Genomic DNA, 27,500 nt, shown 5'->3' with positions numbered 1-27,500 from the left:
AAACCTGATGTTTTGATCTACTTTTGATGTCCAATAATCAACATTTTGAGACTCCAGCTACGTTTAATGTCCATTCAATTCGACAGACTCCCAAATACAGATTTACAAGAGGGTGTTGCTATGTAACGATCCTGCTTGTAGTAGATGTCTCATTGCGCACCTCCCTTGAACATTGCTTGCCGCACTCCTTTGATGAACCAGGAATCCTCCGCCCATTTATAGCTTCAACTTGTTCAAAGGTTTTTGGCACCTTCGACGCTTTTCTTTGTGGAGCAAACCACATATTAAGCACACCTTCACCTGTACTGGTTCTGTGTTCCAGCAGACGAGACACAGCGTATTTACGCAGATTGGTAAATGTACCTGCGTTATACGTAATCTCATTCACCTGGCAGGACACACTCTTGCACCAATCTTCTTACTATAATTCACTGTCTGTCCGTCTGTCTGTTCCCAGGTACCGCAAAAGCGGCTGAACCGATCGCAACCATTTTTTTTGGTGTGTAATCCTGGGACCCCTTGTAGTAAAATAGGCATAAATATAATAGCATGACCCCCTTGACGGCTCCTGGAGGAAGCGGGTGCTTCTAGTTGTGATAATTGTATTTCTTTCTCATGCACTGCACTTCATAATCAACGATTTGTTATGGGATAAATGTATGTGGATTTTATATACCTTCACTTTGTTGTTCATTTTCCCCATGCTTTAAAAAAAAAAAAATTGGGTATATTGTAATCTGCTCCATCTGTCTGTCCATCACAATATTTTTAGCTGTTGTTCAGAAATTCATCAAACTTGGAAGTTATGATCACCACATGGCAAGAAGATCCGAGGGCAGTATCATATTTGACCCCACCCCTTCGGGGTCAGGTCTGGTCAGATTCGATCTGTGACTTACTCCAGGTACCATGTAAACCTGTACTAACCTGTTCCATGGTCGGGTTGTCAGCGACTAAACTGTCTCCCCCACCAAGTTTCTTGGTGAGGAGGGTGTATGATATGTACACCCAGCAGGATGAAGAACAAAACCTGTCAAAGGGCGGAGGAGCTCCTTGTGAGTCAACGGCCATCCATATCTAGTGCCCAACTGTGTCTGCGGACGTCCTCCTGCAGTTGCGTTACTTTTGATTCGGAGGTTGGTGGCAGGATTTGCACTCTGGCCACTGTAAAACACTTCATTCCGCAAAACATTCCAAAAGCATTAAAAAACACTAGAGTAATTCGACTGCGCGCAGTCGACGGATATGCCTCCGCTCTCCCCCACAAACACTTGAGTATTGACATATTTGACCCTTGACCTTTATCATATCTGGCCCAAAATCTAATCAGTTAATTGCCCTGTCTAACTTTACCTTTGTACCAAGTTTGATGAAATTCTGTCCAATATTTCTTGAGTTAGGGCGTAAACAGTAAAATTTCAGAGTTTGACCTTAACCTTTGACCCTTGACCTTTATCACATCTGGCCCAAAGTCTAATCACTTAATTGCCCTGTCTTACTTTACCTTTTTACCAAGTTTGATGAAATTCTACAATTTGCTTCTTGAGTTATCGTGTAAACGAAAATCTGGATTGACGGACAACCCGTAAACATAATGCCTCCGGCACCCTTGGTGCGGAATCTCGGAAACATAATGCCTCCGGCACCCTTGGTGCGGAGATAATAAACTCCCTGGGAGTCTCGTGAGTGGAAGAGGCCAATGAGCTGACCACGTGCCTCGTGGTTGTGGCAGGTGATCAGCATCTCGGGGAGATGGGGATGGCCAGACGAAGGCCCCTGTAGTTCCGGCGGAAAGTGGACGCAGCGACGCGCTGCTCCGGCACATGCTCCCATACCTGACCTGACCTGACGCCTCGGGTGAGGTCAAAAGGTCAAATTCCAAGAAATGCAATTATGGGTACATCTTTGTACATTCTTTTGAATGAAACTTTGGATAGGTAATTAATCAACGTTGGGGGGAGAAGGGGGGGGACTCGTGAAATGTGCATGTTTTTTAAAATTTTTATTTTGATTATTTTATTATTATTATTTGATTTTTTGATCATGATTATTATTATTATTATTATCATCATGTTTTTTTTTATTATTATTATTTTATTGATTTGTTTTTTTGGATTTGATCCCTGGTTCATGCCTCAGGGGATGGGTACTTTGGGTCACAGTGGTCAAAAGGAAAAAAATTAATACCCAAAATGTGATGTTGGCTCATTGCTGGTGGAACTTTTTGGCATCTTTGAACTTTGCTTTCATTGGTAAGAGTGAGGATTTGCGATCGTGCCCCCATCGACTTCACTCTCGTTACCTCCACTACCGAAGGTGAAGGAGGTTATGTTTTCACCCCTGTCTGTCGTTTGTTTGTGTGCAGGATATCTCAAAAAGTTGTGGACGGATCCAGATGAAATTTGGTAGACAGGTCTTGTGTGACAAGGACGAATTGATGAGATTTTGGTGAAGATTCGGATCCGACGACTAGAATTTTTAAAGTGATTCTTCACCATTGAGAGATCGTGCCAAAAATTATATTTATCGTGATATCTCAAAAAGTTGTTGACAGATTCAGACGAAACTTGGTGTACGGGTTGTGTGTGTGGCAAGAACGAATTGATTTGATTTTGGTGAAGATCCGAATCCAGATCCAGATATGAGAATTTAATTTTTTTTATTAAAAAATATTGTTGCGGTTCTGAGTGTAGATGGATGAATTTCATAGGAAAGTTAGTATTGAATCAAATTGTGTGGTCCTGGACGTGTAGGAGACATCTCAATGTAAATTAAGGAGGGAAACTGTGAGCTTATGTGTAACATGTCACCACACGGGAGTGATGTGGTGTTAATTATATAGGGATTAAGGATAAGTTCCCCTAGTATGTAATTGCCTCTTGTGACATTCCTTTGTTTTTGTGTTGTAAACCAGCAATGATCAAGTTGCGTTTTTTAACAACTATAACAAAAGCCAGCCAAATGTGCCGAGCAGGCAGAGACCCCGCTTTCCCGGGTGTTTGTGCGAGCAAGCCACGCTCGGTGGATGGTTGTTTGGTGGATGGTTGTTTGGTGGATGGTTGTTTGGTGGATGGTTGTTTGGTGGATGGTTGTTTGGTGGATGGTTGTTTGGTGGATGGTTGTTTGGTGGATGGTTGTCTGGTGGATGGTTGTTTGGTGGATGGTTGTTTGGTGGATGGTTGTTTGGTGGATGGTTGTTTGGTGGATGGTTGTTTGGTGGATGGTTGTTTGGTGGATGGTTGTTTGGTGGATGGTTGTTTGGTGGATGGTTGTTTGGTGGATGGTTGTTTGGTGGATGGTTGTTTGGTGGATGGTTGTTTGGTGGATGGTTGTTTGGTGGATGGTTGTTTGGTGGATGGTTGTTCGGTGGATGGTTTTCGGTGGATGGTTGTTCGGTGGATGTCGATGAGAGATCAGGAACAAACGCACGAGCTCAGTGTAAAGGATGCAGTTGTAGTCGTGAGAGGAACATGGCGAGGACAGAGGATCTCGCTTTGCTCTGATGAAATTGCTCTTGGCACGATTAAATGGCTTTCCTTTGATGCATAAAGAAGACTGTGCGATTCTCGTGTTCACGCTGAGGCAAATTGGCTCGCATGGTGGTGCAAGACGCTGGCCATTGGCTCTTGGTTGGGTCATGAGAGACGGACCTCGAAGCCTCATGTATGTCACCGAAGGGGATGGCGCCATTCTTCACAGTGCCGCGTATCGGCAAGCAAGATCGACGAAGAAGCTGCATGGCGGTCTCTGAGCCCTGGTGTTGAATACCGCTTACGAATTGCTTGATGTGCATTTTTCCCGCTGTGAGAGAGCGGCTTGGCACCATTTTTGGTGCATCTACACTTGCAGGACGAAGCGCCTCAATTACAAAGTTCCACAGACACCTTCTCTGGACAAGGTGAGTGCCAGAATAAAGGGAGGATTTTCTTTTATTTTGTTTCCCCCTTGTCTGTATTTAAGTTTGTGTGTCGAGGCGCCTCGAGTTTAGACCTTATTTACTTCACATTGTTGTTTTTATTACCTTTTGAATAACCCTTGTAAATATTTCTATTATCATAAAATTCCTGCTTTTATTTTAAGGTGCTGTGTCCATGTATTTTTCTGGTGGTTCAAGTATAAACCCCCCTGTGCATCCATCTGTGCCTCCGTCACTCCACCAGTGCTGTGCCCCACTCGTCACATGTGCGTTATAATCTCTGATGATAAACGGGTCCGCCTCCTCAGGAAAACCGCTCAGCTATCTGGGCTGGCTGGTGTTAACCGCCGTCCACCACATTTGGATCGGGAGATTAACGTAACCACCAGACCTGCAACAATATATTGGGCCTGATATGTTTTTGTGGTTCAGGCAATGCATGGTAGAGGTATGCGCTCGACCGAGTGACCTTCTCGTTTAATCTGTTACAAAAAAAAAATTGGTGTGGTGAAGTTGGAATGAAGAATAAAGTAGAATTTTCTGTTTTTATCCCCCGCCGCATGGCGGAAGGGGGATATTGTTGTCACCTGGGTCGTCCGGCTGTCCGTCCGTCCGTCCGTCCAGGCGTCAACATTTATAGCAGTGAGTGCGATAACTCATAAACTCTTCGCCATATTGATTTGAAATTTGGGTCACACATGTACCACCTGAAAAGGAAGAACCCTATTGATTTTGGGCGTGGCCGGATCCTGGCGGCCATCTTGAAAAATTTGTTTTTTTGCCATATCGATTTGAAATTTGAGTCACACATGTACCACCTGAAAAGGAAGAACCCTATTGATTTTGGGAGTGGCCAGATCCAAGATGGCCGACTGGGGCGGCCATCTTGAAAAAAATGTTTTTTGTAATAAATGGAAAACCGCTTATCTGATTTCAATTATTTTTGGTCACTACGTTCCTCACCCCTGGGGAACTTTTTCGAGATGATGACTAAATGGTGTCTTGTTTCCAAATCACCTCCCTCATTATCTGGAATATGTATGACCTTTTTCATTCAATGGTGGGGGATTCCCCATCTCTGATGGTATATTTGTATTTTGTTTCTCACCTCATTTTGTGAAGATGTGTACAATAAGAAACACTTGTCCTTACTAGCGGGGTATGCTTACACATTGTAAGGAATAACGAACCGAGCTTCCCTATTATGTCGGGTCACTCACCTGCATTTGATTGTTCATTTATTCATTTTTTTTCATTCGTTTATATTTTCATTTACGGATGCTTTCCGACGGTTCTGTGATTTTATTTTATTTTTATTTTTTTCCTGGTGTAACTGCTTCGATGTCCGCTGTACACAAAATTTCAGCTTTCCTTGTCACTTGGAAGGTATTGATTGTTAATATCAGTGAGTCGGTGGTTTGAATGAGCTTTATGTATTATATATATATATATATATATATATATATATATATATATATATATATATATATATATATACATATACATATACATATACATATATATATATATATATATATATATATATATATATATATATATATATATATATATATATATATATATATATATATATATATATATATATATATATATATATATATATATATATATATACATATACATATACATATACATATATATATACACACACAGGGTGTATCGAAAAAAAATACAACTTTTCATCTGCAAAGAAGATGGTCATAACATATGTTTTTTAAAAAGATATATGGTTGGATAGAAAGCTGAAACGTTGAAGTTTATTGTACCAATGTCAAAATTGCCACCAAAATTTAAATTTTGGCGTAGAATCGTCGTTTTCTTTTAGACCACATGTTCGACGTCGGCTCCATGTTGTCCGATCACTGCCTGCAAACGCGTTGTCATGTTCTCCATCACTTTGGGAAACGTTTCCTGAGGAATGTTCTGGATTTCTCGGTGGATGTTTTCCTTCAGCTGATCAACAGTCTGAGGCCTAGGGTTTCCATAGATCCTGTCCTTTAGATACCCCCACTCGAAGAATTCTGGAGGAGTAAGGTCAGGGGAATACGGTGGCCACTCAACGTCTTCGTAGAGGGAGATAAAGTGGCCCTCAAAATGTTGGTTGAGAAAACGCCTTGTTTCCCTGGCTGTTCAGTGTTCGTTCCTTGTTTCCTGCTGGAACCACTGGGTTCTCATCTGGATCAGCTTGTTTCTCCTCCAGGCCTGAGTACGTAGCTCAGGCAGATAGAATTCCTGAATCATTTCACGATAGTTCCTCGCAATTTTTTTGGACTCTGAACCAACTGCCTGTCTCACCATTTCCACATTTTCTTCAATACGACCTGTCCTCTTCCGACCACTGTGACCCTTGTGAAGGTCACAGATGGTTCCCACATTGGTAAACTTTGTGATGGTGCACTTTATTGTCCGAAAGTTTGGTGCATGGTGCAAGTGGATACTGAAATGTCTCGAGTAAAGACGTTGCACCTGTATGACACTTTTCGTCTGGTGCCAAAGTTCAACACTTTTCCTCCGTTGTTGTACTGTCAGTCTTGGCATTTTTCTGGCGCTTGCTTGGTATCAAAATAAACTTCAGGGTCTCTGCAACAAGAAATGAAGCATTAGTGACAAAATTACTACTTTTTTTAGGATCAAAGGAAGTATTTTAAAAGTTGTATATTTTTTTGGGACACCATATATATACTGCACACCTTACACCTACAGTATTTACTGTTTGACAAAATTGTGATTGTGTGGCCTTATTCACATTGGAGGGATAGAAATGCTCGCTTGCTCGCGACTCTGCTCTCGTATGAATGGCTGATGCCACTGAGCGACAGCAGTCCGGAGTGCAAATGGGAAGTTTGTGAATATCCATCAATCACACTTGGACTTCAGCCATACGGAACATTCATGACGTGGCAATTCGCACTCAAAATTGCAGGAACAAATCTGAAAAAGATTCACTGAAACATACTTGGTTATAACATATTATACTCAATGGTCAGCTGAACATATTATTTGAAAAAGGACATTTTAAATCGATCGTTTGCAGTAGATTGAAGTACAAACTTCTTGCATAAGTTGTACGACTAATTTTAGCCAAGGTAAGCCACTTATTTGCTCTTTTGATTACACAGCAGACCCACACTAACTATTCCATATCATGGCATTAATAAAAATAAACTGTAAAAAAAACAAAATCAGCTCGCATCAAATGTTTAAATCACTTTAAGGATCATCTGCTCTTAACTGGGATGCAGAGTAATTCTTCAAAAATCTCTGCGTATTTGAAATGTCAGCTATGTAGTGACATTCTATCCGGGCTTTGTACTGACATCCAGCCCTTTCGTGATAGCTTGTTGCTAGTTGGACTAGTGGGACTGTTATAAATATAGTGTGGACACCCCTTCTTCATTCAATGCCTGATGGTCTAGCCATTAAATGACATTGACTCAAACAAGGTTGGTGACCTTCAGATGCCTGTGAGCACTCATGAACTGTCACTAATTTGATTCTATGGTCCTTTTATCGACAGCTTCTGCACACGATGAGTACACATGTATGATCACCCACATTCTTTCTTTGCCAACCTGAAAACTTTTATACCTCGTACATTTTCTCATCAGCAGCTTGCATTTGAGGAAATTTATTTATTTTAACTCATTGTTTTGTCTTTTTGTGGGTAAAGTGCAGCCTATATTTCCAGGACAGAGGCTTTTCAATTATCCAAGGCAAGGCTTGTGGTTCGGCTGCTCGTGTGTATCGTCGTACCATCGCAACTTGCAGTTCGGTGTCGTTTATGACTGCTATCTTCTGCAATGTCTGTGCACACATAGATCCAGATCCCTTTATTTTATCGTTTATCTATTCACTTCCTTCTTTGTTCTGATTCGCATTCATCGTCAACCGTGTATCTCAGTTTCGATGTGAATATAACATTGTGGTTATTGTGCAGCATAGCTTTGGTTGGTAATTTCAAAGCATGGCAAATCTAAAAATCATCGCAGACAGCAGAGAGCGAGAGAGCGAGAGATAGAGATAGATAGATATAGAATCAGGGAAGTCTAGATACTTTCATAAATTCGGCAAAAGTTTGACAATGCAGTTTTAAACATATAGAAATGTAAGATGCTAGGAATTGATAAAAAAAAAAATAATGAAAATGGTGATGATATAATGCAAGGGGTAATTTTGGAGCGTCTCACAAGGAAAATGATCTGAGGGTGGTAATAGATACAGGAGGTCAGCAGCACAGTGCCAGGCAGCTATAGGTAAATAAAATAGGGTTTGAGATTGTATTCGGAGGGAGATCAATTAAAAAATCAAAAGAGGTGGTGTTAACATTGTATTGGAATTCAGTGAGACATGATCTGGAATATTGTGTTCAGTTTTAGTCACACATCTAAAGAACGGTATAGCTACCATAAAGAGGGTTTAGCGAATAATAACTAGATTGCTTGATTCCAGGCCTAGCGAGACTCAGCTATGAGGAGCAACTGAAGGAAACATATTTTTATGCATTAGAAAGGAGGAGGTTACGAATAGATATGATTGAGATGTTTAAGATAATAATGAAGGGTATCGAAGAAATAAATGGAGAAGTTTTTTTTCTTTCTTTTTCCCCCTGTAGGATGGTGAACAGTGCTCGGACCAGGTAAAACAGCCTAAGGGTGAGGACGATGAGAGTTAGGTTGACTTTGAGGCAGGGGTGTTTCACTCAGAGAGTAGTTAATGATGGAATGGTCTCCCTAGAGTGGCTCTGGCAGCAGAATCAGGTGGATGGATTTAAACTAGAATTGGATATATATATATATATATATATATATATATATATATATATATATATATATATATATATATATATATATATATATATATATATATATATATACACACATACCTAGAAGCAGTGCTGAAAGAGGAGGATGTCCATCCATTGGGACCATACTCAATGCAGAGTGTTGGTGCTGCCTAAGCACTCTCCTGAGCTATTGGACACAATCTTGGACGGGTCGCCACTCTGACACAGGATACCAGAAAGCTGGCACTCATTTTGCCGACCTCAGAAGGATGACAGGCCGAGTCAACCCCACCTGGTATTTATTCAACGGCCGAGTGGGATTTGAACTCAGGATCCTAGAATCTCAATCCCACCACCCTAACCATTAAGCCAACACCAGGCAGTGGTATACGAGTGTTGGTAAGATTGTGCAGGTTTGATCGGCTGAACGGCCTCCTGCGTTAAAGTTCCTTGTGCGATTCCTTATGTCACCACACTATTCGGCCAATCATCTGCATTTATGGTTCATTGATCAGAAATTTAAAATGTACTCACTGTCGAACGCTCTCTTATTTTGCTTGCCATCATCTTGATATTCAGCACATGTATTAAAGCAGGAAAAGTGTGGATATGGACATTGATTGCCAACACCAATGACTGGCTCTTGGCATGCACCAAGACCACCCAAACCCACCACTTGTTATCAGGCCCACATCTTTGTTTCAACAACCTTGGGTAACTCGTGCGAAAACTATGGCCCTTAGCCTTTTCTTCCTGTGCCAAATTAAATAAGTTGATGCCCTTTGGGGAAGGGAAAGGATGGGGTCCATTTGTAATGTTTAAAAAAAAAATTCCATGTCTTGTTTGATATTTGCGATTGTACTGCAAATACGGATAAGAAAGTCTTATTCTTCCCATTCATCTGCGCACCTAACTGAATGCAGCCATAAGCAAGGCAAGTTGTAGAAGTGTTGCAACTCATTTTGTCCCAAACCTCACCCTCTCTTTCTGCAGCATAAGCGAGAGCTTCTTCACTGTCAAGGGAGCGGCGCTCTTCCTTCCACGTGGCAATGGCACGTCCTCCCCCCGGACCGGTCACCGCAGAAGCAAGCACGCAGGTACCTATTCCACTTGCTCTTCCCTTCACCTCTTCCATTTCTTCTGAAGGTGGTGCAGGTGTATTTTCACCGTTCTCGTGTCCATTCCCCCATTTGTTATACATGCAAGAAACACTGATATTTTCTCCACTCCACTAAAAAATTTTTTTTCAATTTATTGATACAGCCCACCAGCACCCCCACCCTTCCTCTCCTCATTTTCACGACGACTCCACTCAAAGCATGCAGTGTTGCCATCACCAACCCCACCCCGTCTCTTTTTCCACTCTCCACATGTTTCTTTCCACTCGTACTATCCAATTCACATTTGTCATGGGTCATCCTCTGTACATCCATTAATGTCGGAGAGAGTCTGTCTTACTATTCAGTTTTTGTTTGTATTTAGTACAAGCTAGCATCTTTTGCACACTCGCCTCGAAGCTGTCTAGCCTGGCTTTGATTCCCGACCCGCGTATAGAATGTTTCACAGGCAGGGTGATTCATCAATGTGTGTGCCATCCCTCGGTTGGACGTTAAATGTGCGTCCCGTCTGCCAGCATTCGTTGGTGGACGTTAAAGATCCCATGGTGTCCTTCACAAAGAGTACGTGAGTCATCTCCAGCACCATGGCCAAATTCAAAATTCCTCCTGTAACTCGTGGAACATCAGGCCTGGCCAGCTGGTTCACGAGGACTCGGGCCAAGCTTCCCCCGGCCAACCCCACAATGTGGGATAATAGTGGCTGAAGAAGAAGAAGAAGAAGAAGAAGAAGAAGAAGAAGAAGAAGAAGAAGAAGAAGCTTTTGAATTTTGGTACCGATGCATGGAAAGGAAGCTTCAACCCGTCGGAGGGGAAACTGTTCAGTTATTTTGAGAGAATAGATTATCCTGTATTTTATGGTTGGGAAACCTGTGCACATACAGATTCACATGACTGCGATGGTCATATCGACCCATGTGCTCCCCACCTCCATAAATATTTTACCCTTGATAAACTTTATTTTGCCTGGTGTTGGCTTAATGGTTAGGGTGGATGGCTTGAGATCCTTGGGTCCTGAGTTTAAATCCCACTCGTCTTTTGAATTAATACCAGGTGGAGTTGACTCTACCTGTCATCCTTCCGAGGTCGGCAAAAATGAGTGCCAGCTTGCTGGTATCATGTGTCGGAGTGGTGACCCGTCCAGGATTGTGTACCCAATAGCCAAGGAGACTGCTTAGGCAGCACCAACGCTCTGCACAAAGTATGGTCGCAATGGATGGATGGATTGCTGGGAGTTAAAAACAAGTTTGGCCTTATTCCCTACGCCGCTGCCCCGAGGACAAGATGCCGTCATTTACATTGTTGAAACAAAGCAAGTATCGTGAGTGACACTGCATTTGCCAGAAGGGACGGAACATGCGCAATCTTGCGATCACCCTGAGACCTTTTCCAAACAAAGTTGCTCGCAGGGTGACAGAACGTTTGGGGTGACTCGGATGTTATTTTGCAGTGGCTGTCGGTGGAATGTTTCTGGCTAACCTTCATATTGCCTGAGAGAAGAATTGTCTCGTGCATTGCGAATCGGTGCATCTTTTGGTTCTTATTTAATGTTTATGATTTCTCTTTTTCCTGGTGGAGTGTAAAATTAGTCATTGTGGCAAATACAAAAGTTGTGCAGTGAGTATGCAGGTATATACACATCCATATACATTTAGCGTACTCTTTATTGTTCCTACTAGCATCGGCATTCCCACTCTACAGGTGGGAGTGCCCATCACGGCCCACCTCCATTAGGCAATTTATGGTGGTGATATTTCCACAATGTGAAACTTTCTTGAACACACTGTCCACTTGAAAAAAAAAATTGCGATGTACTGTTACCATATGTTGGCCTTGCTGGACCACACTGTCATGTTTTTGTGCCATAAAATGCAGCAAAGAATATAATTTTCCACAAAGTGATACGTTTACTGGGACACACTGTACACCTGAGAATTATTTTTGGGACCTACTGTAATCCTATCTGGCCTTGCTGGACACCGCTGTAATGTTGTTGTGATGTAAAATGTCGAGTGATTAATTTTGAAGGTGTGTGTGTGTGTGTGTGTGTGTGTGTGTGTGTGTGTGTGTGTGTGTGTGTGTGTGTGTGTGTGTGTGTGTGTGTGTGTGTGTGTGTGTGTGTGTGTGTGTGTGTGTGTGTGTGTGTGTGTGTGTGTGTCCTCCATAACTCCAAATCCATGAAACCAAGCAGCCTGAAAGTTTGCATGCATATTAAGGGAATTCAAAGGAAGTGCAAGAGTGAAAATTGGGTGTTTGGGTTAATTAAAACACCCCTTTTGAAGATAATTAACGGCCTTATTTAAATGATTCCCGGGCACCGGCAGTGACCACTATTTTCGTTGTGTCTGTGTGTCTGTCTGTGTGTCTGTTTGTGACTCTCTCCAGAGCATAGCTCCGTGGCGTTTGATGCAATCTTGATGAAACTTGGACACAAGCTAGATATCATGGTCTAGTTGTGTCTTTTTGTATGAGGGGCATCCCACACCCCTTGTGGGTGGAGTCACGCTCACTTGAACTTTTTTTTTTCCTCGCAATTTCATTTCCTGGAAGCTGTGCGTAATGTCCATAAGTACAACATATAAAAAAATCTGATTTGATTTGGTCAATTTTGACGGAAGAGATAGGTTTTTACGGTAGGGCTTCCTCAATAATGCCCGCGAACCATCGTCGCCTCCCAGCTTGTTATATCCTTTATCAGGTGCATCCTCGGTCACCTCCCTCTTCAGACGCATCCTCTGTTACCTTGCTTTTAGGACCATTGGTATCTCCTGCGATGAAGCCGAGTCCTTGGGTCTCTCACTTTCTCACCGCAGGCTGGTCGGTGGTCTTTCTGTGTTCTACCATCTCCGGCCTCACCACCCCCCCTCTCCCCGCTCTGTCTGTGCTCTGCTTCCCCAATAATTCTGCAGGGCATTCAATGTCCGCCAGCATCCCCCTTCTGGTGAAACTGCCAATACCAAGAATCACTGCTCACCTTCACTCTTTCATTCCTCCTTTTTCCCAACTTTGGAACAAACTCCCACATTCTCTTCAATCCCACTCTTCCCTCTAAGTCTTCAAAACAGCTGTTCACCCCCATCTCTTATCTTCCTCCATCCAAAATCTTGATGTTTTCTACCCCTGTTAATCAATTCCAAACTCACCTCCTTCAAATTCCCTGTTTTCCTTCCTGAAAGTCCCTGTCGTACCATCTTGTTTACCCGTGTTCCCCACCTGATCCCTCTCCCTTCCACCGATCTCCTATTGTCTCTGTTCCCCACTGTTTTGTGCTTCCCTCTCCCACCCCTCTCATCTCCTGCCTTGTTATATGTTCTGTGTGTTAGCTCTTACACGAGCGTCAACATGGTATACAAAAAAATAAAAAAACAACATCTGAACATCAGTCATGGCTCTGCACATGAAATCATCAACAACCAACTTTGCTTTCATAAAGTTTCTGCAAGATGGGTTCCAAAACAACTCGAAGAAGAAGAAGAAGAAGAAGAAGAAGAAGAAGAAGAAGAAGAAGAACATAAACACAACCATGTGACAATCTGCTAAAGCCTTTTGAACTGCTTTCGTCATGAAGGGAATGCTTTTTGAGACGTATTGTCACTGCAGACGAGACGTGGATCCACCTTTACGAGCCAGAGAGCAAACGCCAAGAGTACGGAGTGGAAACATCCGACATCATGGAAAGATGTTTAAAAGTCAACCATCGGCCAGAAAACTGATGTTCACACTTTTCTGGGACTCACAAGTCCTAATTTTGGAAAACTATCAAGAGGGGGACACAACGGTAAACGGTGTCCGTTATTGTGAAATGTTCTGGGACCAGTTGAAACCAGCTATTCGATGGAAACACCGAGGGCTACCGTCGAAAGGTGTTACATTGTTCCATGACAATACCTGTCCACACACTTCCGCCCATACTGTGGAAACCCTCCGGCAATTGTTCTTTGAGGTGTTAGAGCATCTTCCGTACAGTCCTGACCTGGCCTCTTCTGACTTTCACCTTTTTGGTCCATTCAAGGACACTTGAAGAGGCCACCACTTTGCCAGTGACCAACAAGTGAAAGAAGCGCTGCATGTGTGGCTCGTCACTCAGCCAAAAACATTTTTTCTGAGGGCTGCATACAGAAGCTTGTGAACCAGTGGACTAAGTTTGTTGCAAAGGATGGGGACTATGTGGAAAAATGATGTTGTACATGCTCAATTGTAGTTATATTGCAATAAAACTATATTGCGGATACTTTTTGACTCGCCCTCGTACATATTTTTGTAGTTTCCACCCGCTCCGTGTGTGGGCGGCCGCTCTCGCCCACCGAACGGACGAACCTAGTCGCAGCTTTCGGATCAACGCCGGAATCCAGCTACAGGTGTATCTTTAATCACACCACAGCCTTGTCAATACTCCACCCGCGCTACAGGGTCCGATCGCCGAATGGTCGATTTACCTAAGTAATCGCGCGGGCAGACTACCGAGAGACTGTACCTCAACGGGGCCTGCTTGGAAACGAGCCGCTAAGCAGCTCGTTCCGTTTTGTGATAACTCGAGCTCCGCCCGCCCTCGCCTGCCGCCCCTTCTTCCAGCACGCGCGGGAAACTTCCAGAAGAAGGGCGTTTTTTCTCCTGGATCGGGGCCTTTCTTTTGCCTTTTTTCAGAGCTTTCATTGCTTTTTGTTCCTCTCGCAGGGTTATTCGTTGGGGGGAGGGGGTGAGGCCGTCGTCCGTTCTCCCTCGATGAATACCAGGCTTCTTGCAACCGTGTGCCGAGGTGGAAACGCGGTGGTGGTTGTGGCGGTTGTGGTTATGGTGGTTGTGGTAATGGTGGCGTGGCTGGCGTTTTGTGGTGGTCGTCATGGTGGTGTGGTTGGGCAGTTGTGGTTAAGGTGCTTGTTGTGAAGGCGGTTGTGGAGAAAGTGGCTGTGGTTGTTGAGATGCGGTTGGTGGTGGTTGTGGTGGTTGAGAGGCGGTTGGTCCAAAATAAAGATAGTAAAAGAAAAACGGCTACCTCAAAGATCACAGCCCTGTTACACGAAAAAATCCCGCGAGACGATGGTGGGGAAATCTATCTGAACACAGACTTATTGACATAACTGATCTAAAGGACCTATATGGTGTCCTGTGAATTTCCACAACCGTAACAATATTGTTCCGTGCAAGGGGGGAGGGATCCAATGTGAGACTGTGGTAAGTATAATATGGTTTGTGTGTTTCACTTTGGTTAGATTGCCATGTAACAGGGATGTGTTGGAGTACCATAGAGTCATGTGCCAACCCTGGGCATCAAAGAATAGGGAAGTCCCGCCTGCATTGTTGTTGTGTTTTGAAATTGTTGTCTGTGGTGCCTAGTGTGTTTGAATTTGAGCTTTTATTTCTCCTCGTTGTGTATAAGTTTGCGTATCCCATTCTCCTTTTTGTGTCTTTTTGACTCACTTGGTTTGTTCTGTTTTTAAAGCGTCTTGTCCACCCTCTTCCTTGTGATTTTCATGATTTAAATTTTAAAAATCCTTTAAAAGGTAAAAGCGTGTTTCAGCCATCTGCTTTCTGTGTGTGATTGCCGTCGTTTCTGCTCATTTGGACGATCTTGGAGAATGGTAAAGTAAAACTTAATGCAGTACATATTAAAAGATTGCTTTCAGATGCGACGATATGTACACACATCCAGGGTGTCTCAAAAAGATGTTTGTACATTCTAAGAAAGAAAAGCTACCTGTTACACACCTCAGAAAAGGTCGATATTTGGTGTGTGCAGAAGCAATAATTTGTGGCACACGGTGAACTATCGCAGATGTTCAAATTGACCACCGTCAGTTTCTAGGCACTGATGACATCGGCGAACAACTGAATGAAAAACATTCACCAACGTATCTGCTGGGAAAGCTGCACATGACTGTGTTCAATTTCATTCCTTAGTTGTTGAACTGTGGCTGGTTTTCTTCTGTACACTAAATCCTTCAGGTTGCCCCACAAGTTGAAGTCAGGTGGAGTTAAATCAAGTAAACGTGGCGGGTACTCACCACTTCCTCAACACTAGAGCAGAATTTTCCCCCACCTGTTGATGAGTGGGGTCTCCCAGATCCTGGCTTGCACACATCTTGTACCGTATTGTTGTCTCAAATTAATCACAAAATCTTGTAATTGTTCTTCGTGATGTCGGTTCCGTTGAAAATTCACGTTTCCACTGTCTTTGCACTTCACACACATTTATCAAATTTTCAATACCACTTCAAAATTACTTTGCATTGTTCAAACATCAAGCGACCCTCTGCCATGTTGTTTACGCTTTGCATTATGGGTATCGTTTTCCAGTTTTGTTGTCTTTGCAACTATTGCCATCTGTTCAGTGCATGCCACTAATTAGAGGCACATTAAATTGCGTTCCACCATGACTGTGTATATATATATGCTCTTATATTGATGGTTGTCGGCCCCCCATAATTCATGCGGAGTCGATAAACGACCACGATCCCCTTTCGTAACGTTGACCTCGTGCCGGCAGACTCCCACACCCAGAGTCATGCTATCCTAACATGTGAGGTTACCGTTATGAACGGGTACCATGCCGACAGTCATGTGACAAATCTTAATTGATTGGCCGAGCCGTACCAAGTCATGTGCCGCAATCTTATCTACAGTGCAATCTCTTGATTATTTGATTTTTCAGTTGCCATTTGCTACCATTGGGATAAACAAAATCGTTGTTTAGGCATGTATTAAAATTCACACATACTGTATGTACAGGCAAAAACATTGCCTGACCCATGACGTGCACAGCAGTCATCCGAAAGTCATCCGGGCATCGAACAATTGGTTTGCTATGCTGCAGTCCTATGAGAGATAGATATGAGAGAGTCATCAGCAGTCATCCGAAAGAAGAAAAGAAAGATAAAAGCGAGCGGGAAAGAGAGATGGGGTATAGCTCATACCCCTCTGCACCTGGTGACCGTGGATGAGCTGACCCAGCCGAATTGTGTCTGACATAATGTCTCTGGTCCTCGACTCCTTCCACCCCAGCGCACAGCACTGGCCTCGTACAGCGTGTCCACTCAACGCCGTGTCTCACTTGCACACTGGGAAGGGTGACCCAGAGCAGCACGCAGACCCAGGAAAGACGATGTTCCAAACCAGGAGGCCTTCCACAGAAAGGATGACAAGACGAACCCAGGACAACTACAGACTGGACGAGACTGGGGTGAATCACTCCTTTGAGACTCTGAGACTATACCACCTGAGATTCCAGACATGGAACTATGCGAATACTTGAGAACGACCCCAGATAGCTCGCGTGTCTTACTTTTTATTGCACCTTCTCTTTCTCACCCTTGCACGGCCCCCTCGCCCTGATCTGATTAGAGGAGTTACAGGGGGTCAGTGTCTGCTCGCCTTGCATGATTGTGGACAGGCCCTCGCTGCTCTTATGGTTTGCAGTGAGTGCCCCTGAAGCAGCGGTGGAAAGAGAGTGGCATATCTATACGTGGAAGAATTGCGTGTTCAACCGGTGGGTCGCCCAGATAGCTGAGATGGCATAGCGCTGGTATAGTTCACCAGAGGACCCGGGTTCAATTCCTGGTCTGGGCCTGTAATTTTTCCACATCTACTTATCATGTTTGTTTCCTGTTCGTTTGTAATTACCCTTGATTGAGCAGTACTTGGACAAACTATTAGAGCATTTTACCTCATCTTGACCAATCAAATTTGCTGTTCGCTGACCCCGCCCACATCCTTGTTTCTCAAGAGGTGTTTTATGAACGTGCAGTCGAAGGTGTTTCATGAACTCCAGGGAGTGTTTGTTTGTTTTCACTTCATGCGATTGGTCAGACAGACTCAAAGGATGACTGAGAAAGTGGAAGAGAAGAGGCTGTTCGTCCTGAATTGATGAAAACAAAATATTATTTTCCTTTTTTTGGTTTTCTCATTTTGCTCTTGTGTATCTCTGCAGTGATGCTTTTGTGCATCTCAAAACTTGAAAACTCCTCTCTTGTGTTTTCTTTTTTTTGGGGGGGGGGGGGCGAGGGGGTGCGGTGGTCAAAGGAACGTTTTCAATGTGGATGTTTGAATTTTTATTTGCCACATTAAATTATGAATGTAGCAAGCAATTCATCATTTAATGTAGCAATTTTAAAACATCAGTACTCTAATTAAGATGGGCGTCTCCATTGAGAAGGTCAAACAAGAAATAAGAGTGACAGGGCATCTTGTAAACAGCTAGGTACTGCTCGGAAAAGGACTTGATCATAGTTTGATCAACAAATGTCAGTCACAAGTGGCACTTGCACTGTAATCTGAGACCAATCATGTTGGCTGTGTGGAATGCATTGCACATTTCCATTGGCACACAAGTTTCCTGGAATCACGCGATGCAGTGCTCAGTGTTCTGTTTGATCTTCCTCTGAGCTACTGGATATGTTGTTTACCAAGTTTCAAAAATATATTGATGCCGTTGATCTGTTTCTGGACTATCTTCTTGATTTCCTGTTCTTAACTGTTTGAGTGTTGAATTTTTCCAGCATCCAATAGCTTCCGCTCTGGATTCCGAACTGCACGTTCCCATGTGGCCACAATCATGGCTAACGGCACGCAAACAGTTAATGACAAAGAAACCTGAATGTCCAAATTAATTTTTGCTTGAATATTTCGCTTTACAATTAGCCTCGACATGTTAGGGGAATGTCAGGGGAAAATAATAAATTATTCATATTTTTTAGCCTCTTGTGTCAGGGGAATATTTTATTTTTTAAAGTATATCGACCATGTCCAACTTCATGCTATTTTCACACTTCCACATGGCAAGTTATGACTAAGTCGATTCCATAATCCTCATGATTTCTCTTTGATGAACTTGTTCTTTCTTCTGATTATTTTTTTTCTTTTTTTTCCTATTCACCATACTTCCTCACTTTAAACGATGGATGTGTTCCCAGAAAAGGGAGTTTAACGCGAACCACTTTTAACATGGTACAAGGGGAGATCGGTTCCAGACGCTGTCCCAAGACCCAATCGTTCACGTTTCTCATTGACTGACAGCGCAAACACAAATAAAACATCAATATTCAGCGACATAATTAAATACAAATACAGTAGAAACGAGATGAGCACTCTGTAGAGCGCATACCTGTGCCACACAATGCCTGGTCCGGTGGAACATATCGGGCCCAATAATTTTTGAGTTATTGTTTCATAAATCGTTTTAGGCCCTATCTCTCATAGGACTGCAGCATAGCAAACCAATTGTTCGACTTTTCATAAAAGCACCAAAATTGGTACACATGTTGACTCATGTATTCTGAACAATTCTGGATATGGAGCCACTTGAGATTTTGCCTTGGTCACCATTTTCCAAAATGGCCGCCATTCTACTTTAACAACATGGGATATCTGTCATTGTTATTCTCTTTGTAGGTTTCTCAGAGGTGACAAATACTCCATGTGATGTGCATTTACAATGGAAAACAATACAAATGTCATTTGTGTTGATTTATTATATTTCCAACAATTGTATTGGGGAAAAATGGTCATTTTTATGGGAAAATCCATTTTCACACACAGCATCAGTGACAGGTTCAGAAGTATTTTGTTGTGGTGGTGGTGGTGGTGGTAGTGGTGGAAGTGATATTGTAATTGGTAATATTGCTGTAGTAGTAGTAAGTAGTATTAGTGTGGTAACTTAGTATTAAGTAGTACTCACGATACCTGTGACATGCACGGGATAGCAGTACAACATAGCTGGTAGCAGACGACAGACCGTACAGGGGGAATGACAAAAATACGCATTGTGCAAAATGCAAGTGGTACTATGGAACGCCAAGACTTCCCAAACATTGTCGGCACGTCCGCTAAGTGCCACTGCAATTTCATAGGGATCGTGTGACGGCGAGCCGAGTTTTTAGTGTGCAAGATTGGTATTATAATAGAGATTAGTGTGGTAACTTGAGGCGCCGTCATCATGCAGATGTTGAAGCCTGGCACTGCCAAGACATTTGAAGAATATGCCCACCAAGTCTTCATCCCACACGTCGAGGGGCAGCTGCGTCGTGCTTCACGTCTCAACCTCATTTGGGATAGCTACAAAGATGGCTCCTTGAAGACGGCAACAAGGGAGAAACGAGGAAAAGGGGTGCGACGGCATGTGGTGAGCACCGCAGCCATACCAGGAAACTGGCAGAGTTTCCTACGTGTCGACACAAACAAGGTGGAGCTCTTCCACTTCCTGTCTGATGTGCTGGTGCAGTCCTTCCTTGACGAGGCAAAGGAGCTGGTAGTCACTGATTGTGAATCAGTCATCTGCCTTCCAAGGCAGGAAGATGAAAGCTCTCTGGCTCCATGCGGTCAAGAAGAGGCGGACACTCGCATCATGCTACATGTGGCCCATGCTGCAGAACATGACCACCGTCGGATTCAAGTTCGAACCGAAGACACCAACATCATCATCTTGGCGGTGATTGTAGCCCAGGCACTACCATGCGTGGATGAACTCTGGATTGCCTTTGGGACGGGCAAGAACTACCGCTACATCCCTGCCCATGAAATATCTGCCTCCCTCGGTCCACAGAAGGCACGTGCCCTCCCTATCTACCACACCATGAACGGATGTGACACGGTATCAGCATTCGTGGGGCATGGGAAGAAATCTGCCTGGGCCACATGGAACTAGTTTCCAGAACTGACAGATTCTCTTGTGACCCTGACCACCATGCCAGTCAACATGCAGGATGACACAATGCACTGCATTGAAAGGTTTGTGGTGCTCTATGACCGCACCAGTCCATATACGGACGTCAACGAGGCCAGAAAGAAACTCTTCGCCAAGAGGAACTACGTCCAGCGCATCCCACCTACCTACGATGCTTTGGAATAGCATGTGAAGAGATCAGTCTTCCAGGGTGACTATGTCTGGTGGCAGGTCTTGGTCCCTCAACCCGTGCTTCATCACCAACAAGCTGGAGCTGGCGGCAAACAGAGGATGGGTCCTACAAACCGCTCTGGACCACACTCCCTGAGGCTTCAAAAATCTGCTTCGAGCTAGTGTCGTGCGGCTGCAAAAAGGCTGTAGAAACCGCTGCAAATGCAAGAAGGCTAATCTGCTATGCACTGGACTGTGTGCTTGTGAAGGAGAATGCCAGTAGACAGACACAGTAGACACGGACTGAGATATCGGCCTAGCTTAGAATGTGAAAATACAAAGTCGCATTCCTTGTAAAAAGTGTTGACTTCTTCATCCAGATCCAGTACACTTGAGCTCAGAAACTCAATATTGTACTAGACTGATGTATGCGTGTCCCATGTGTCCTAGTAGAATGGTAGTAGACAGTAACTGTAGCCGCTTCAAAGTGAAGTGTGCAATAATTTGACTACATTTTCTGAGTTTGTCATTATCACGATTATCAGTTCCCTTTTCAAAATAGAGTAAAGTATGTAATCTATAATGCAATTTTTGTTGATTCCAAACCCATTGAATGTGATGAATATCATTTGACTCTTGTTCTCCAGGCAATAATGGGTATTTTTCAGCGAAAAGTTTCAGGAGAGCAGCAATTTACAAATCAAATAATGCCTTTTTTACCGAAAATACTGGCTCATAACATTTGAATACGCCTTTTCATGGTCAATTTGCTGAATTTTACACTTTCCTTATACCTACCACCAATACAATAAGAAAATAAGAGTATATAGCCAATTTCGCTAAAGTAGAATGGCGGCCATTTTGGAAAATGGTCGCCGAAGATGACAAAGGCACAATCTCAGGTGGCTCCATATCTAGAATTGTTCGGAATACATTATTCTACATGTGTACCAATTTTGGTGCTTTTATGCAAATTTGAACAATTGATCTGAAATATCAGACGACGCTGCTGGACGATCAATGGTGAAGAATCGCTTAAAAATTCTCATATCCGGACCTTCACAAATGTCTCATCAGTTCGTCCTTGTCACACACCCAACCTGCCCACCAAATTTCATCCGAATCTGTCCACAACTTTTTCAAATACCCTGCACACAAGCAGACAAACAAATGAACAAACAGACAAGAAAAAGACATCGTACAGAGGACGATACTTACAAGATCCACATCCCTCTCCAAAGGTTGCTATGAATACATCACATTGTCCATTTTATTCAGATTAAAATTGACAATCTTAATCAAAGCTCAGGTCAATCGGATGAAAATTGATTCTTTTTCAGATTGAAATTGATGATTTTAGAAGTTTGACCTTGAGTTGACCTTTTGACCTTGAGTTGACCTTTTGACCTCAAATAGTTGCTTTCCCAATCCAGTGATGGACTATTCAAATCCTGTTCAACTTTCAAGTCAATCGGATGAAAATTGACGATTTTTCAGATTTAAAAAAAGGTTGACCTTTGACCTTTTTAGCTCAAAATAGTCGGTTTCACAATTCAGTGACGCAATATGCAAATCCTGTTCAAATTTCAAGTTGGTCGGATGAAAAATGACGATTTTAGAAATCTGCCCTCAAGATGACCTTTGATCTCAAAATCAACAGGCTTCTCAGTTGAGACTACCTCTGCAACTTGGTCAAGTTTGATGATCAGTTTAGAATTGTGACCTGTTGGCGATTGACAAACAACCAGCCCGAATAACAAAGTTGACTGACCCATTTACTTGAAAAATGTTCGATTTTGCAAGTAACAAACAAACAGACAGACAGGGGTGAAAACATAACCTCCTTCACCTTCGGTGTTCGAGGTAATGAATACTCTCCAATACAGGCTGGTTTTTATGCACACTGGAAGATGGTGGAGGTGTCGGACTATATGGAGCATTACTTGGTGTGAGGTCGAGGGTCATCAGCCTCTTCTGGGCTACCAGGCGAACTACTCACAAAGGTTGCAGGTTTCCTGGTGTGTCAGGGTCATCAGAAGATGAACCGCTTGTCAGACGGTTGGTGGGTGCCATGATGTAAACGAGTATTGGCAGTGAGCATCGGACAACTTTCTCTGGTAAACAGCACATGTACACTGAAGCGTCACTTCGTGTTTTGGCGGGATTTCCAATAATGCACTGCGATAAGGCAGTCGTGTGAAGTGCACAATTTGAAATGAGGTGCTCACCTTGTTCTCACCCTTCACTGTATTTTACAAATTGTTTTATCTACCTATTACCACCAAAAATTTGATATAAACGGTGTGGTTCAGAACTGATCGTTTAACGTCAAAACCATTCAAATCACAATAAAGACCAATTACTGCACAGTCGTCCCAAGAAGAAAGCTCGTCATCACAGGACACACACACACACACACACACACACACACACACACACACACACACACACACACACACACACACACACACACACACACACAGACACACACATACACACATTTATATAATGTACTGGCAAGTACTTACAAAAGCTATTTTATTTGAAATTATAACCTTAACTTATAAACAATTTACTGATTTCCCAACTGCCCAGATCATCAGCTGGGCATTGTTTTTCATCGAGGTTTCGATCCTTTCATCCCAGAACCTCTCCAAACTGCAGATCCACAACCCCCGTTGCAGGTCAACATCAGTAGATTACTCAACATCAATGGACCCACAACCTCAAAGTTGTATCCAGACAGTCATTCAACACAGCAATGCAATATCCTTATTCAAAAGTGAGGGAACACTGCACTTGCTTCTTTTTGTTCTTCCTCACCTTTCTCGCAGGTAAAGCTTTCTTAATTTTGCATCCCCACTACGGTATATTCTTGTTGTTCATTCATCAAGGTTGAAGCTCTGCGTAATTGCTGTTTTTTCATGATGCAGAATGACATGTTGGACTATCCTCGTCAATTTCAATGAAAACGGGGCTGACATGTATGGACACATCTGGAGTGTTTTGATGCAAAATAAGTTAACAAAGAATGCAGGGTTTTTGTTTTAAATCAGGGCAATGCAGCTATTTCATGTTAATGTCCTCCAATACTCCATGTGAATGTTGTTTAATTTAAAAGAGCAATGAAAAGTAACAAACCCAATAAAATAATGTGGATGCATCTATATCCAGCCTGTACGATGAGATTTGTGGGTCAAAATGATGCGTCAGCATGGTGCATAAACCTGATATCACACGACTAGACAAATCTTCAATCTGTGGAATAATTTCAGGAGTCGGCATCTAATCTGAACTTTACGAGCTCGATTTCGTCTTTGTTGTACTTTTATTGCCGACGTTTTTTGAACTTTTAATGTTTGTACTGTATAATGTTTAGTACCTTCGTTAAAATGTGTATCATAATTTAAAATCACTTTGAATGATGAAGGTAAATGTCTAACGAACAGACGTAGAGTTGTGATAAAGTTGCACAGCCTGATTTAATAGACTTTGGACACAACTATAGGTTGTTGACCTGCCACTTTGAGTGGTTCTGGGATTAAAAGTGTCGAAACCTCAAGGATGAAGGTTTCCCAACTGATTATCCGAAGGCCCATTGAATCGGTCAGTCAATCGATTGTTTTCACTAGTTTTTAAATCTTGGTAGAATTGCAAGTTTGCCTCAATAATCCGTGTTTGGTGTTTGGTGTTTGCGTTGGTTGTTTGAGTGGTTGTTGTGTGAGAGCTTGTTTGAATTATTGTCCGTCGAAAAGTGTCGTACAAGTTGAAGGAATTCATCAGATCTCTGTAACCTTGGTTTTTATTCCAGAACTTTCACAAAACTTGTAGCATCTTAATCTCATCTCAGTATGCACTGAATGGCAGATAAAAAAGTAGATATCTGTGATCACAAAGCGATCACCATGGGTCAGCCTCACTCGGCCTCCCCAGAGCAATCGCCCACGACTTACCCTTGGGCCACGACCCAATGATAGCATATTTTCTTCAAACCGCCATATGACCTTGATATTCAACATTTAGTGAAAGAATGTGAATTAGGAAAATGTTTCCTCATCTACACTCTATCCATAAAACTCAACATCATGAAAATTGGAGGAAAATTATTCAAGTTATGATCAAAAAGGTGTTTGTTTTTTTTGTTAATTACGTCACAATCCGAAAAAAGTAGGTCAAGGATTCTAATCAAATATCAGGTGGACAACTTCAGGGCAGCTCCTCGATTATGATCCAAGAACATCTTGGAAGGTCAAGCGGTCTGAGATTCTGTATTGGCAAAATTGAGTGATGGCAAAAACAAGTGTTAATTTTTGCAGACCACCATTTGACCTTGACCATGTGATTTTAGTCTGACTGCTATTTGACCTTGAACTTGACCTTGAACTCAGAGGGTTATGATGTAAATGCTCCGTGCACTCGCGCTATTATCATTTATGGAGGGAAATTTCATTCCGATTGGACAAACCTGAGTCGAGTTTTTGTGAAAAATGTTTAAAATGTCTATAATTGGTTCATGGCCTTAAAATCAGTTTACGATCATAATTATGTCAACCCCGCATACATTGTATTCCCATTATTGATGTAAATTTTTATTCCAAAAGTCCTCATACATTGACAGAAAAAAAGGGAGAAAAACCTAAATGGTGGATTAGTACTCTGAGGGGTGTAAGACCTTGACCTTTAACACGGAGGGGTATGATGTAAAATAATAGTAAATGCGCTTTGCTTTAGTCTGGGCTATCTAAGGAGGGAAATTTTGTTCTGATTGGATAAACATTTGTCAACTTATGGTGAAAAATGTTTAAAATGGTTATAAAAATTAATGACCTTAAAAATGAGGTCAAGTCCAAAAAATGTCCAGGCCCAAAACATTTTGGACCTTGACCTTAAAATGAGGTCAAGGTTAAAAAAAAGAAAGAAAGGCAGTGCCACAACAATGGTGCTGCCTTTCTCATCGTGGCATTTCCTCAGGAGGAGTTTCCTCCTCCCCATGGATGCCAACACCTGGGGATTGTTTGTGCTCTTATCCTTTGAAATGCTGAGTGTCAAGCAAGGAAGCAGCACGTACCATTTTTAAAGTCCACAGTATGACGTGGCCGGGGTTTGAACTGCCGACCTCCCAGATTAGGAGGAGATGTTCTGACTATAACACCACAGAATGTGGTCATGAAAATCTTTCCGATTGTTTATTTCTGTTGATGAATATACTTTTTTTATTTGAATATTTTTTCATGAAAAGTTTTATGATTATTATTTTTTTCATTAAATCAAAGCTCTTGCCAAAAGACATGTTCAGATGTGAGGCATTAAAGAGCAGGTTGCGGGTCACCCAACATGTTCTGAAAATTTATCAATATGATTATATGTGCATTAAATAGTTCGATGCAAGCTGTTGTGGTTGCTCAACTACAGGGAAAATTTGTTCTAACTGTTCACTTTCGCTGGGGTCAAGCTCAGCTGTCAGAAAGACTTCAACGCCAAGGCTACGGTGTATAATATATTTGGGTCCATTATTGATTCATTCTATTTCTGACATGCGTGACTAGAGGGTTAAAAATGATTATATCAAGTCACAGACGAATCAAACTTTACATTATTTTATGCATCGAACAAGAAAATGAAAATCTACAAACCAATCTGTCTGGTGGAGTCTGTCAGTGTGAACTGCCGTGCAGTCAGTCCTGCCACTTGTACACAAAATAGGCCGTTTTCTGGCACTTGCAAGTGGCTCAAATTTATATGGCTCAGGGCCAGAAACTCCACAGTATAAATTCCCATCATCCTCCAACTCGTCCTCGGCAATATCGGAATGAAAACACTCAATTTCATCGCCGCTGAAATCACTCTCTGATTCACATCTCGCCATTGTTCACACGCTGTTTCCGAATGTTCACGAAGTTTTCGGAGAACGTGACGTCATAGCATCTTCGGTAAATTCCGGTCTGTTTTTCGATCACTGACAAGTTTTGACTTAAAAGTTAATTTTAGCATATTTTGAGTTTCAAATGTAAGAAAATAATTGCCCATTATTAATGTGCTTACAACCTTCGAATCACGCGGTCATCAGTGACCCAAAACATGCTCTTTAACATAATGTGTTTTTCATGTCAGTCTCGCTTTAATGGTCTGCGCCGTTTTCTTGTTCAGCATCTGTAAACCTTTCCTGTTTTTGTATTTGGTTTGACGACAGGAGAGTAGAATGCACCATGCTTTGGATGTCTTGGCTGGAGCACTTGCTGGATGGAGACTGTCACCATTGGAGTTTGTGGGATCCCCAAAAATTGACATTTATTTATTATCCCAGGGAAACGAGTGGAAGGATGTTTTTCAATTGTTTTCAGGTCTTTGCAAAAAAATGTAACAATCATTCCAATCCTTCTCTAAATTGCTCTCGATGCTCTCTTTTTCTGTTCACATAGAGTTTCTATTCTTCTGCTCTTCTTCGTTATCTTGGGATAGCATGATGTCATATTCAATGTTTTGCAAATCTGTATTGTAAAGTATTTTTTAAATTATGTATTGTTGAATGTTGCATTTGCCTTTAGGACATGTTGTTTATTTCGTAATGTGTCTTGTTTAGTTTAGTTTTGAACATTGTTTCTTCTTTGGTACCTTTCTGTTTGTAATCTCACCAGTTGACAAGCTCTGTTGTGGTTCGCTTGATATTTACAAAAAAAAAGCAAAACCAACCTGTGATGTCATTTGTCTTTGAATGGCATGATGAGGATAAAAGGGGTTGGGGAAGCACGCATCGATGGACACCCAGAAAGCTGGAATGTCAGCAAAGATTGATTCTTTCGTTTTCTGTTGGAGAGATATGTTGTGATGTACTCTGGCATA

The 27,500-nt window shown here is 42.4% G+C and overlaps 1 protein-coding gene across 5 annotated transcripts in view; it reads left to right on the top strand.

Moving 5' to 3' along the window:
- The window catches only part of LOC147011019 (uncharacterized), a 192,033-nt gene that overhangs the window by 77,786 nt on the left and 86,747 nt on the right, over positions 1 to 27,500 (top strand). For 3 of the 5 annotated variants that reach the window (XM_085859129.1, XM_085859128.1, XM_085859130.1), the window contains one exon: positions 9,714 to 9,817. The exons of the other annotated variants lie outside the window; for them this stretch is intronic. In XM_085859129.1, the coding sequence (XP_085715255.1) occupies positions 9,714 to 9,817 (104 nt within the window). The remainder of the gene's footprint in view (positions 1 to 9,713; positions 9,818 to 27,500) is intronic. 5 annotated transcript variants of the gene reach the window in all.

The sequence above is a fragment of the Eptatretus burgeri genome, chromosome 16 (assembly GCF_056783735.1).
Source record: "Eptatretus burgeri isolate ZD-2024b chromosome 16, Ebu_testis_v1, whole genome shotgun sequence".
Taxonomy (NCBI): Eukaryota; Metazoa; Chordata; class Myxini; order Myxiniformes; family Myxinidae; genus Eptatretus; species Eptatretus burgeri.
The sequence above is the reverse complement of the archived record's forward strand: the minus strand, read 5'-3'. Positions and strand labels throughout refer to the sequence as shown.